General features: G+C 33.1%; 1 protein-coding gene across 3 annotated transcripts; it reads left to right on the top strand.

The window, feature by feature from the left end:
* The first annotated feature begins 1968 nt into the window (after positions 1–1968).
* Positions 1969–13973, top strand: LOC128013426 (probable ubiquitin-conjugating enzyme E2 W-B). Of its 3 annotated transcripts, none has more exons than XM_052596406.1 (6): positions 1969–2067; positions 3075–3166; positions 6842–6944; positions 10291–10446; positions 12086–12161; positions 12270–13973. In XM_052596406.1, the coding sequence occupies exons 1-6, from the start codon at positions 2053–2055 to the stop codon at positions 12281–12283; spliced, it is 456 nt and encodes a 151-aa protein (XP_052452366.1). In that variant the 5' UTR covers positions 1969–2052; the 3' UTR covers positions 12284–13973. The 3 variants fall into 3 exon arrangements, with proteins under 3 accessions (XP_052452366.1, XP_052452365.1, XP_052452367.1); XM_052596405.1 differs by having other exon boundaries at positions 2065–2441; XM_052596407.1 differs by lacking the exon at positions 1969–2067 and adding an exon at positions 2082–2335.
* The last annotated feature ends 715 nt before the right edge of the window (positions 13974–14688 follow it).

Here is a 14688-nt window from a genome sequence, read left to right as displayed (position 1 = left end):
TGTTTAGAAACTTTTTTGTTTGTTTAAACTAAATGGCTTGCATTTCTCGCTAGACACATGTCAATATAAACTAATGGAAAGCTCTATTCCTTTTTTTAAAAACACTACAGAAAAGTGAATTGTGGGAAGGCATGGTAAATTACTGTATTGATAGTACTGTAATGATAGTATGATTGTACTATAAAAAGGATAGTAAAAAAAAAAAAAAAATGTCACCCAAAAAAATATTCTGTGACACATTAATTAATTACAAAGATTAGATACAATTATTGTAACTATTAATAATGATAATACATAATTCAAAATGTAAAATAATTCCTGACCCCACAAAAAAAACTTCTCTTTATAGTCATTTCAAACCCATTTCACTTACTTTCTTTTGATGATGAAATTATACATACATGTAAATGTATATATATGTATATGTGTATATATTTTTATATATTAAAATTAAATTAATTTTTTTTTTAATTCATGCATTTAGCAGACGCTTTTATCCAAAGTGACTTACACTGCATTCACACACGTATATACACACCCACACACACACACAGCAGGTAAAATAAGGATAACCGTCACGATTTTTCTCAGTAAATATATTCCTAAAGGTGCCGCTGACATGAAATTTTAACCAGATGTTAGTAACAACCCAAGTAATTCATACAAAGAAAACAAAACAAATAAGTTCAGAAATTAAGTTCTGTGTAATATAATGGAATCACTCAGGGGAAAAGTATTGAACATGCTTACTGAAATGTATTTAATACTTCGTACAAAGCCTTTGATGCTAATGAGTTCAAGACGCCTTCTCTATGGAGAAACTAGTCGCATTCATTGCTCAGGTGTGATTTTGAGAATTCAAATTTTGTAGTTTCCATCGGCATCTTCTATGAACTCTAATATTTAGTACTTATTTTCTATTGGAATCAAGTCAGGTGATTGGTTAAGCTATTTATTTCTCTGAAACAAAACGAGCAGGATTGTTTTCTAATTTCTGATATATTTTTGCTGGTGTGTGGTTTCCATACCTTTTTGCACCTCCCTTTCTTCATATGTTCAATAGTTTTCCAATAGGTCATTCCACCTTATTACACAGAACTTAATTTCTGAACTTATTTGTTTCTTTTTCTTTGTATTGTATGGATTACTTGGGTTGTTACCAACATGTGGTGAAAATTTCACCTTTAGAAATATATTTACTGAGAAAAATGGTGACGGGTTCAACACTTATTTTATCTGCTATGTGTGTGTGTGTGTGTGTGTGTGTGTGACTGTGTATATATATATATATATATATATATATAGAGAGAGAGAGAGAGAGAGAGAGAGAGAGAGAGAGAGAGAGATGATTATAACTTGTATTAATAATAGTTATTAAATAATTAGGAAAGGAAGATTGTTCAAATGAAAAAAAATCTTTATCTTGTAGTGGTTATAAATTGGAATTTTCTTATTTAATAATAGCCATTTATTAAAAAGAACAGATATGTATTCATTTTAAATACTACTAATAATTATTATTGATTTATAAAGGATTCAAGCCCCCCCCCCCCCCCCCCCCCCGCCCATAACATTTTCTTTCCTGTGACAGAATAATGAATTGATGAATGAATATATTTACATTTATACAAAACTTCATATGTATTAGTTATTATAATGATTAATAACAACAATAACTATTTAAGAAATATATATTTAAAATGATACTTCACTTGAAAAACAAACAAACAAAAAAACTAGTCGTTCCAAATGTGACTTTTTGTTTTGTGTCAGAATTATGAATTATTGGACAGTTATATTTATTATAAATATTTATTAATGATTATAATGTAAACAAACAAATAAACAGCTAAATAAATAAACAAACAAACAAACCATACAAACAAAAAAATGAAATTAAATGAAATAACACATATTTATTAAAAGAAACAGATATGATATATTGGAGTTATCAGAGTACGTTATCAGAACACAGGAGCGCTCTTTGAGTCACGTGACGGTGACGTCAGTCGCGCTGCGTCACTGTGCGCCTCTGATGCAGGGGGATCCATCATGGCGTCGATGCAGGTAAGATCACAGCTGACATCTAGCTCTGTTTAATCTATCAATCACTCCGGGATCAGGTGTCGAGTGTGTCGTCTCTGATAGTATAAATTGTGTTTCTTGGGATACGCCTAATTAAGGGTCGAATGTTGCTGTGTTATTTCTAAAATCATAACTTGTCCTCGTCGCTGCTCCTGGGCTGTCAGGGTGAGAATTATCTGTGCTTTAAAAGCAACAGCTGGCGTGCAGGACTCACACAAACTACCGATGTACCGCAAACACCGGCACCGGAGTGAGGAGAATCACCGTGTTATTACTAGAAGTATCACGAGTCTGTTATGTGAAGAGCTTGAAATCATCGTACCAGCATGTTTACCTCTTTTATCCAGCTTTCTAAGGTTATTTGTGACATTTGATAGGAAATGTGAATTTAACTGACTTATTTATATAAGTCACTGTTTTGAGTTGATTAAAATTATTAGAAATGACGAAATATTGACTAGTTGCAACACAATACTTATTTGTAAATAAAAAATATTAATAGTCAGAGAATGTATTTAGATTTAAATATGTAAGTGATAACGGTAACGATAGATGTGTGTAGGGATGTAACGTTATCTCATACGACTTCTATTTGAAGTGATTTAACTTTTGAAGTAACTTTCCTAATTTTTTTCTGACTTATAATCATGCTAAATTGTTTACATTGAGGTGAGACTGTGTGTCTGTGTGTCCAAAACGAAATGCTTACTCGGATGTTATTTCTTATTTATATATTATTTAATTAGGTACTGCTAGTTTATTATTGAAAAAATTATAATTTAACAGTGTATATTTTTTCTTCTTCCTAAGAACATTAAAATGCTGTTTAGTATCTGTCTGTCTGTCTATCTATCTATCTATCTATCTATCTATCTATCTATCTATAATATAGACAGATATAGACATATATACACACACACACACACACATTAACTATAAAATCTTTTCTCTTCTTTTCTTAGTTTAATACTTTGTCTGTTTCTCAACAGAAAAGGTTACAGAAGGAACTGCTAGCCTTGCAGAGTGACCCTCCTCCTGGAATGACCCTAAACGAGAAGAGCGTAGAGAACACCATCACACAGTAAGAGCGTCGTTTCCCGACTCTTCGTTTAATCTTATACCCGTGTGTGTGATCACGGTGTACTTATTAACAGGCTAGTTTTCTGAGGCCATCCACTGTCACAGGGGACACATTTAAAAGCACACTGACTCGTTGTGTTTTTATTTTTTACTTCTCATTGTGTTTTATTCAGTGTTGTCATGTTAAACCTGGAAAACTCTCACCCTTTGTGGCCATGTTTTTATTTTTATTTTATTTATTTTTTATAAATGAATTATGAATTGTAAAACTTTTCCCATTTGGTGTTATTTGTAAGGCTGCTCTGCCCGATGTATAGAATGTCTGCTCAGACTAATAAAATATTAAAGCCGTCAGCTCGAGAGGGTAGTATTGCTGTAACAAACCTTACTGACCTTTTCTTGGCTCGTGCATGTGACTGTATCCATTTCTGGAAATATCTAGCTGTCTTTTATGGTAAAAAGCTGTCACAAGGGAAAAAGTTCCATCACACTCCACAAAAGGATTGCCTAACTGACTCTGAGTATAACCAATCTGGTGCTCAGTGGTGCGTGGAGTCACGTTAGAAATTGGAAAAGAACTGTCCTTACACATGTATATGTTTTTCTGTGTAGAAGTCATGAAAAGAAATGACTGATATCGTTTATTTTATCTAACTCTGGCTGGTATTGTGGGAACATCATGTAAGTTAGTTTACTATTTATATTCAGGAGCAGCTTTGTAGCCTTTGTAGCCTGGTACATATTTTGTCAAGAAATGTCAAGTATGTGTTACCAGTTTAGCAGCTTGCCAGACGTGTTTGTCCGGAACTAATTATACATATATATTTTTTGTGTTCGTTGTAGTCTGTTTTTTGAAGGAGATTTGTATGATATGTTAGATAGGGGGAGGGCAGTGGTTTAGGTTTCACCTTTAATATTAACTATTACTCTAGACTTTCTCTTAGTGTGTACACTCATGTGACGTAATATACTACAGGTCATAAGTTTAGAATAATTACCTTTTTTTGTGTTTTTATTTATTTTTCTTCAAAATAGCTGCTTTTTAATGTATTTAATTATTTTTTTAAATTAAACATACAATAAACAGTAATGTTGAGAAATAATATTTCAGTTTAAAATAACGGTTTCTATTTGATGTATTAAAATTAATTTTAATTTATTCCTGAATTTTCAGCAACCATTACTCCAAGCTTCAGTTTCACAGAAATCATTCTAATCTGCTGTTTGGGTGGAAATCATGATACCTTTTTTTTTTTTTTTGGCTGAATAGAACATTTAAAACATATTTGAAATTCTATTTGAAATATATATTTATATATATATATAATGATTTGTTTTTTCAAAACTAACTCGCCCCAATTTTTTTAATGGTATTGTATTACTATAGTACTTTCCATAATTTTCCATACATGTTTTATTCATGAAACAATCCTGAAATATCAATTTAATAAGTTTCCATAAAAGTATCAAGCAGCACAACTGCATTCAACATTTATAGTAAAGATTTCTGATGGATAATGGGAGTAACGACTGCTGAAAATTCACTTTTGTAAAAACAGGAATAAATTACATGTTAAAAGTAATAAAAATAGAACACAGTTCTTGTACATTTTAATAATATTAAACAATACAATATTTGCTTAAACACTATTAAAAATCATGACCGGTAGTGAAATATAAAACTAAAGGGCAGAAATGTGAGCTCCTTTGACGACACAGCAATATTTCCGCTCCATCTCTGGAATGTTCTCTCTCTTCTGAGAACGAACGGCTGCTGCAGATATGATAACACCGTGGCAGGAAAATGACATTTATCTGACTCTGCTATATTGCAAGAATTTTCTGTTAGCAGATGGTCTGACATTGATATTCCAGATGAAAATGTGTGCTATGCCAAAATAAACCCATTAACGTGATTAATTCATTAAATATGGTTACAGCTGTTAATATGTTTGATTCATTTATCTGATTTGACATTATATCTGTTTCAGCGTACTCATTTTGATTCGTTTTGAATGATATCATTTAAAGTTATTGTCAGACATGATGTATAGTAGTCACTTTAGAGATGGGGAACTAAAGATGTAAAGCATTTAAAATTAAGTTACAATATAAACAAATTCCATTTATTTTAAGCTACGTTGTCGACATGAGAAATTACCTTTTTATTTAAAAGAATACATTTCTGTTCCCTGAAAAAGAGTTTATGTTGCCCTGTATGCCAGATGTTTCCTCCAGAGATATCAGTTTAAGAATTCAATTAGAAATCTCCGTGCAGAAGGCTTAGGACAAGGACACACACAAGCACATAGCGTGTGTTTGTGTTGAGCTGTAGTCAAAATAATAAAAAATAAAAGTGGTCAGATTATTCCGAGTGCTTGGGTCAGGGATTTTCTTGCTGGAAAGAACTGTCATCTGTTTGACCCTTGACAGAGTGCCACTTTCTTTACTGTTTAGTTATGGTCTCGTCTTTTATTGCTCAGAATTTTTCTGCTTTCTGTCTTTTTTAAGAAGTTTAATTCTTCTCCAGGCCTTTAACGGCTGAAAGGATACTTTCTGCTGGCTTGCAGTGGTTTATGCTGTTGCTAATATGTATGCAACTTTTCCTTAGTTTAAGGGGTCAAATGATGCTAAAAAGAACATTATTTTGTTTATTTGGTGTAATGAAATGTTTATGCAGTTTAAGGTAAAAAAAAAAAAAAAACACATTATTTTCCATATACTGTATGTTATTGTTTCTCCTCTAAGCCCCGCCTTTCTGGAATGTGTCAATTTTTACAAAGCTCATCGGTCTGAAAAGCTAGGTGTGCTCTGATTGGCCAGCTATTCAGTGCCTTGTGATTGGCCGAATACCTCAAGCGTTTTACGGAAATGTTACGCCCCTTACTGTACTGTGGTGTCCTGGAGCGCAGAGACGAAAACAATAAAAGCCATTGTAAATGAGACATTTGTTGCATTTGTTGAAAAAAATATGGATTATAATGATAATACCAGCAGTTATCAATTCCAGTCCTCGTGCCTCAAAGCTCTGCATATTTTGCATGATAATCAGCTTGTTAGAAGTGAGCTCCGTGAATGAACTGTGTTCCCATTGACATGGTCCCTACACAGTGTTCATTGCTCCCTACTCCCTGAGCAGGGGAAATCTGTTGAAGTTTACTTCACTTCAGAACATATATTCACAGATTTGTGCTGCACAGCGTCTTCACACACGGATAAGTGTGACATCAAATACCTCGGTAAATAAATACAATTTAAAATCACGTCTCGAACAGTTCAATGCACTTTGAATGGAACATATACGTTCGCTTTGAACTGAAATCATGGTGGAATATCCTGTGATTTCCACTTCGCAGGGCACTTGTGTTCGACTAGATCAATAAGAAAAATATACAAAATATGCAGAGCAGGGAGGCGTGAGGACTGGAATTGAAAACTGATGACTTATACTGTCTTTTTACGCGTTGCGTTGCATCGTGCCACATGAACATAAAACCATGTCTGCATTTGTGATCAGAGTAACTTTAGTCTGTGCAACTTTACAGATCTTCTTTATGCACCACGAGCTTGTGACACAGCTTGTGATGCAAAATTTAAATTGCATCATATGACCCCTTTAAGAGACCGTTTACTCAGGCAAAATTCTCATTATTGATATTTTTCTTTGTTTTTACAGATGGATTGTGGATATGGAAGGAGCCTCTGGTACTCTTTATGAGGGGGAGAAATTTCAGCTTCTTTTTAAATTTAGTAGTCGTTATCCCTTTGACTCACCTCAGGTAGGTCTAAATATTAAATATTAACTCTATTTCATAATAAAATGTTAATTTATTTTATATTGTTTTTAGAATATATATTTATTGGAAATGGTAAAAAGAATGAGTGATCTTTTTTTTCTTTTTTTTTACTTTCCCAGTGTTATTTTAGTATTATTAACTATTATAGGTTTTATTAATAATTATTTGTTTTATATATATATATATATATATATATATATATATATATATATATATATATATATATATATATATATATATATATATATATATATATATATATATATATATACACACATACACATATCTACATGCTTTTATTTTTATATTTTCAGTTTTTATTTTAATTAGCTTAATGTTTTGTAATTTTGTTTTTGACACATGTATTAGTTTTTAAAATATATCTGCCTTATTTTAGTATTATTTATACACTATTATAGCTTTTATTAATAGGTTATTGCTTTTATTTTTTAAATTTCCCAGTTTTCCTTTTTAATTTCTTAACTGTTTTTGGTAATTTTGTTATGTGTCATATTTATATTTTATTGTATTGCTGATTTATTTCACTTAATATTTGTTTCTGACATGGTTTTCAATGTATGATTTTATTACATCTCTGTACGTAGGCAGAGACAAATCCTATAAACAAGTGTGATTGTTCCCAATAACATTAACTTCTCCATCTTACTTGTACTCAACTACAGTAACTCACATATGGCAGATCACATTCGCAGCGGTTTGTGCTGCTCTTGGTAGTTGCCACATCGCATTGCTGGCTATTTGCATAAAATGAAAATTTGTGAATTGCTGGACACCCTTTATTTATTTGTTTTTTTACCAGCCAGATATACATTTAAGGCTAAAATCTGTTTTGCACCTTAACAGTAAAATAATAGGATCAAGCCGCACAAGGGCAAATTGAGCTTGTAGACTGTAGATTTAATGGCCACATATGAGAGGGTTAACTCTGATCTTATTTTCCATATCAGTCCCATTATAAATAGCAGACCAAATTAGATAAACAAGCTCACACACCACTAAGGCTTTTAGGGATAAGAACAGCATGAGTATATGGATACTATTATAGTTGAAAACCATGTCACAACAAGTGGCAGAAATACTGTTGATGGTTTAGCGCTGATACAAAGTGTAAATGGAGCAAAGGAGCTTTAAATGCGAGGGGTAGCACTTGAGATTAAAGGTGACTGATAAATAACCGTTTTTGTTGCTGAAGTGGCCATAGCAGAGTTTGTGCACATTAAGTGCATTTCATTGGGAGTGAAGCACTGGCTATTTTTTTGTGTCTGACCCTGAGCGCTCTATGCTTTTTCTTATGTAAGACTGGATCTGGCGTCGGCTTCTCATTCAGCCGGTTGTCTCTGTCTCTACCTCCCAATATAGCGGCCTCATGCCAATTGTGAGGACTAAGCACCGGCTTATGATTTAAAGGGATAGTTCACCCCAAAATTTAAGTTCTGTCATCATTTACTCACCCTCATGACTTTCTTTGTTCTGTGTAACACAAAAGGTGATGTTTTGAAGAATGTCAGTGTTGTACTTTTCCATACAATTTAAGCGGGTGGGGACTGGAGATGTCAAGCTCAAAAAATGTCAAAGAGCATTAAAAAAGATCCTTAAAATAAGTCCATAAGACTCATCAGACAGGTTTCCATCCAAAGTTGCGAATTTAACTTATGCGCAAAATTGGCAGGAAACATTTGCAAACAAGCACAGTTTCCATTCAATGAACTGGCACTGTACATCACTAGGAAAAGTTGGAGAACACACAATGAATGCGGTTATTGCTTTCGGAGGTGGATGCTGCTGTTTGGGAACGCAGTCGTTTAACAGTTCTGGGAGGCAATTATACAGCAATACATTTAAAGACTTTGCTCGGTCATTCCCGAATTATCATAACAACATTTTAGATGCGGTGGAATGAGATCGGTCTGCTGGTTAGTCAGGATTTACTGTCCCATAGCACAAAGTAACATTTACTTTTTTGATACGCTTGGAGGAATTTATTCGCAAAATGCATTTCCATCTCCCATTATTCGCATTAATCCTTTTTTGCACAAGTCAAAAACCACCTCAAGCGGGCGTAAAAACGTTTTGGGGAATAAAGGCATTTTTATTTGAAATAAATTAACTTCCATCACTTGAATCTGATGCGATACTTCAAAAAGGCAGGGTGATGGAAACCCAGCTATTGAATTTAGTTCAATTTCTCAGAATTGTGAAAAATGTAAAATAAAATGTATTTTGTCTCAATTCTCATAATTTTGTCTAAAATCTCATTAGGGATGTAACGATGAACCGCGTACTGGTTGAAAATCAATTAAAAGATTTGAAAAATCGATCTGTTGAGATGCAAAACAAATCGTGAATCAACTTGAGTAGGCGTTTATATGAATGTATTTCTGAAGGGAACTGACTGTCTTTAGAAAAGTTTACATTCTATTTTATTTTTTTTATCTTGCATCTGAACGATGCATATGAAAGTAGAGTTCAAAAGCACAGTTCTGCTTTGTTTACAGCGGTAACCAAGGAAACACTATATCATTGCTGCTCATAAATGCCACCTGCTGGCAGAAAGTGAATTTGCATTTCATTCAGGTTGTCTGCTGTTTCATTCAGATATGTTTTATGTAGTATAGTTTAACAAAACTAAGGTCAGACCATTCTGTTTTTGTTTCAAATTTCGAAATTATACAGTTCAATTTAGATTAAAAACTGATAATGTTGCAAGTAGAGCGTATGCTGAATCTTTGTTTGGATCCTGATGAAAATGCAGTGGTTGGTTCAAACTTTAACCTAAATGGAAAGAGCACAGACAAAGTTTTCGTTTGTTAATATGACGAGTTTCATTTTGTGTAAAATAAATTTGTAATTTAGTTTTGTTATATTTCAATTTCACAAAGAAATGTGCAGCAATAGCCTAATAAAAGGACACCTTTTAATTTTGCTGTCTAATATCTTTGAGCGAATTGATACATCCCTAACTCTCATAATTCTCATAAACATTTTTCCTGCAATTATTGTTTACGTGTCATAATTCAAAATTTATGTCTCACAATTCTGAGAAGTCCAAAGAAAAGGTTCCCTTTTGTTACCTTTGTTGAAAACAAGCTTGTCATGTCATTTTTTTTTTTATCTCACAATTCTGAGAAAAAAGTCATTTTTATTTTATTATTATTAATTTTATTTATTTTTGTTGATGAAATTGTAGAAATAAGCTTCCAGAATGTTCCCTTTCATTGTATGCAAAAGAGCAGCTTAAAGCAAGAATACATGGTCCTCTTTGTGCAAAACAGCTGAAAATGAATGTCTTTATGTTGTGTTTTGACAGGTAATGTTCACAGGAGACAATATACCGGTCCATCCCCATGTTTATAGCAATGGCCATATCTGCCTGTCCATATTAACGGAGGATTGGTCACCAGCTCTTTCGGTGCAGTCTGTTTGTCTTAGCATTATTAGCATGCTGTCTAGCTGTAAAGAGAAGGTAAGTGTCTCACACAACAATGCAGTGGTTTCGTTAATATGTTCCGATATCTGTTTTGTAAATTAGTTATTGTATCTCTTTGGATTTTAAAGTTATAGTGCAGCTCAATATGTGGAGATGACACATTTAGGTTCTTATATGGGACATATTAGACATATGTTTGTTCATTAGTTACAATAGTAAGACATTAACCACCATATCTGGTGTCTCTCTAAATCAATGGCTTACTAATTATAGTCCTTGCTTAAAGGTGTCTTAACGCTGATGTTTTATAATTGACAGTCTATATGACCTTAGGGACGGGAACTGAAAACAAAGTTGTCATTCAAACCCTAAGCTTTTGTTTTTAGTTTAAGCCGCGATCCTACTGTCTGTTGTGCCCCACATGAGCCTCTTCACATGGGACGCAGCAAGAGGTGGAACCGAGGCAGCGCACACGCTTTTGAGAATTGATACAGTATTGCCAAACAAAATATTGCGAAGCCCGCGGCCGTTCCTCACTAAAGCCCGCCTTGTGTGACGCTGTGTTTCGTGGTGAAAACGAAACAACTTTGTTTGGCCTTCCTAAAGAGGACACAACTAGAAATCAGTGGTTAAGCTGTATTTACAACACTGTTCCAGAACAGTTCAGTCAAAATATTCAGATGTGTGCAACACATTTTATGGAGGATTGTTTCTTGCATAGTAGCCTACAATGCATCTGTGCTCAAAGGCTGTTTCTATAAAGTTGGGTAGTTCCAACAATAGCGCTTGGTGTTTGATGTTTCTCAGATCACAAATGCAGACACAAATGGTTTTATGTTTACGAAGTGCGATACGCAACACAATACAATGGGTTTTATTGGTTTTGTCTCATCGTGCCGGGACACACAGCATCACAGTATGTTAAGGGGCATAACATTTCCATCACAAGTTTGAGGTATTGAGCCAATCACAATGCACTGGATAGCTGGCCAATCAGTGCTTTTTCCGAACGTAGAGCTTTGTAAAAATTGCCACATTTCAGAAAGCCAGGCCATAGAGGAGCAATAATAATGGACAGTATATGGAAATTATTATTATTTTTTTTTAAACCTTAAACCACATAACACATTGCATTACACCAAATACACAACGTAATGTTCTTTTTAGTTCTGAGGTCTTCAGAAGAGCACACAGCATGTCAGACAATAGGCTTAGTAACGTAATTTAGGTTACTCATTATAGGTAATGTATTCTTAATACTTCTTAGATTTCTTTTTATCTAATTTGTTATAAAATTTCCATTTTAACCATATTGTAAAAATAAAAAAAAAAGAGAGAGAAAAACCTTAGCTTTTTATATTCACAGCATTACATGCATTTAACATTACATTACACCAGGGTTTCCCAAACTAGGCATAATGTAAGAACTGCAGTGGGTTTGCGAGTTGATGAAAGTCTAACAATTGAAATGCTTGAACACTAAAAATAGAAATATTTCATTTGTTTACCTGCATGTCAGTGTGAATGTTAACCGATATCAGAGAACTATAATCTATATATGTTAAATGATAAATGTAATAATACTATTTGGAATCTAATAATGGAATCCAGACTAGCCCTAAAAATATGTATGTTTTTATTTCTATTTATGTATTTATTGTTTATATGTTTACAGAGGCGGCCTCCTGATAACTCCTTTTATGTACGGACGTGCAATAAAAATCCAAAGAAGACAAAATGGTGGTATCATGGTAAGAACTAACGTTTTAGTCAGTAATAGTTTTTTTTTTTTTTTTTTTTTTTTTTGTGGAAATGCATTTTGAATGGGTTTAAAATCTCAGCATTTTTTTTTTTCACAGATGATACTTGTTAATATGAACTTTCTAGAACTCCAGAAGGGAAGAAGTCCTACTGACCTATAAAAGCACTTTTTGAAATCATATGGTCTCTGAACTTTAACCTTGGACTCAAACTCAAGCATGGACTCAGACCACAAACATGGGAGATGATGTCAGCTGTGTTACCGGTGGCCAGTTGGATGCATGTTTGGGAAAACCAAAAAAACTGTCGGAGAATGGAAGTCTATTTTTGAAGAGGATGGAAGCGGACCCGTGAAGGGGTTGGTGTGGAAAAACTTAGAAAAATGTATGAAAAAGGATTATTTCCATCTTGGACCATACATATTCCTGTTCATTTTTGTCATTGGTATGTTTTAAGGTCCATGTGTCTTGTGCATTAACAAAGGATAGGGGCATAGCAGGGCCAATAATGAGAAATCCAAATCAAATTAGAGAAATCCAAAACCAATCTGGAAATCATTGCTTTTTCTTTTCATATTCCTACTGAAATGTTATGCACTGTGATGACAGACTAGTTCATTCTAACAAAGATATAGCGCACCTCTTCAGAGAGTTTCTGATGTTTCACTGTAAATAGATTCATTTAAGAAAGAGACTTTTTTTTTATCTCATTCATCTCAAGCTCTGCTATCACTGCAAATGGTGGTTTCATTGTCACTTAAGACTATAATTGGTCCGTTTGAGCATCTAAACCAACCTTGACCATCCATAAACTCACATTTACCTCTGCCAAGTCATGTGGGATGGAACCAGTGTTGAGTGTAGGTTTGCCATTAAAGCAGAGCTATAGGTAACCCAGAATATTGAATGTTATCAAGAAACTTCTGTCTTGTGTTCGATTTTATTTGTATAAAATGTTTTTGTTGAGGCAGTAGTTCAAAATTATGTTCAACTATTCCATTAATTTGCTTCACCTTTATCACCTTTCTTTTTGTGCAAGTAATGAAAGAGAGTTAAAAGATGGCAGTACTGTATGTTCAACAGTGTACATCTTGTTTAATTATTGGTATTTGTTTTATTCTCTGTAACCTCAGATGGTTTGGAAGTTATTGTGGTTTATATATTCAAAAGATGTTGATCATCTGGTCATGCTTGCCTGGCTCAGGTAAATTCTTCCAAGGACGAAAAAAAAAAATCACAAATATTCCTAAATGTTTTCCATTTGATTATATTTTCTCCCAAAGGACTGTTACGTAGTTTAGGGGGGAAAAAAACGAAATATGTATAATGTGTAACTCCTAAAAGTGAGATTAATTAACCTGGCAGCATGCAGATACACAAATTATGTTATTGGAGAGCACATATTTGATAATATTTAGATCCTGCACGTTTTTCAAAATGAAATGATTTCAATCCTCCCAAAAATTAGTGTTATTATGATCAGAGATTATCTGGTACTTTGTCTTTTGGGTTTTCTGGGATTAAAAAAAAAAAAAAAAAAAAAAACACTTTTTGTCCCCAACAATTGTATTTCGTTGCTGTTAGCTATCTGATCAGTAATGTGAGATCTCACACTGTTTATTAACTTCATACACTCCAAAGATGTATTTTTAGCCATCTATTCAGAAATACTTGAATATTCTAAACCTGTTTGGCTTGTCTTCTTTTCCATCGTCTGTGGTACAGTGTACTTAGACTTGCTAATGAATGTGTTGGTGTAGAAAAAAATGGAGATGGCCATGACTCTTCCCTCTGCACACAATATCAGGATCCTTTTTATTTTATGTTACACATGTAAATTGTCCTTACTACTGAAAGTAATGTGTGGAAATGACAACAGGGCTAAACTTGAATGTGTGTTTGCTGGCTGAGAAATATATTGACCCCTGTCAGCATTTGAAAGGTGTCAATATGTGTACACACTTATGTTTAAAGTAGACTTTGGTACTTAAAAAGTTTTCTTCTTCTTCTTTTTTTTTTTTTTTTGCTAATAAAGGGTTCTATTTAAATTAGTTTGCCAGTTGTAGGAGGTGATAGGAGTTACTGTTTTTCTAACTCTTTCTCTGAGTTTTTTTTTTTTTTTTTTTTGGTATGTACAAATTATGTAAGTTGTGCCTGTTAATTTAAAAAATAAAAACACTGGTTTTGAGTGAGTCTTCTCATTTACACATTGCATTATTACTGCACAGTTATCCACTTTATTAAGTAAAACAATAAAGACTGGCTAAGTAGTAATCATATTTCTAGTTATTTACTAGGTAAAATTTTAGAATGCTTTTATTATAATTCATAACTAATAATAATACAAATACAGATTACACATTGGATGTATTTAGTATTGATTGTAGGTCTTGTTTATTATACTTGTCATTATATATTATAATGGATGTACATTAAGTAATAATTGTATTTGTAGTCATCTATAAAGTTATATTTTAAAATGCTTAATATTATATGGATAAATATTTGTAGTTATTTA

The sequence above is a fragment of the Carassius gibelio genome, chromosome B24, assembly GCF_023724105.1.
Source record: "Carassius gibelio isolate Cgi1373 ecotype wild population from Czech Republic chromosome B24, carGib1.2-hapl.c, whole genome shotgun sequence".
Taxonomy (NCBI): domain Eukaryota; kingdom Metazoa; phylum Chordata; class Actinopteri; order Cypriniformes; family Cyprinidae; genus Carassius; species Carassius gibelio.
The sequence above is the reverse complement of the archived record's forward strand: the minus strand, read 5'-3'. Positions and strand labels throughout refer to the sequence as shown.

Coding starts and splice junctions, on each gene's coding strand:
- LOC128013426 (XM_052596405.1), top strand. CDS start 2,412: ATGTTTACCTCTTTTATCCAGCTTTCTAAG. Junction 2,442..3,074: donor CTTTTATCCAGCTTTCTAAG/GTTATTTGTGAC, acceptor GTTTCTCAACAG/AAAAGGTTACAGAAGGAACT. Junction 10,447..12,085: donor TGTCTAGCTGTAAAGAGAAG/GTAAGTGTCTCA, acceptor ATATGTTTACAG/AGGCGGCCTCCTGATAACTC.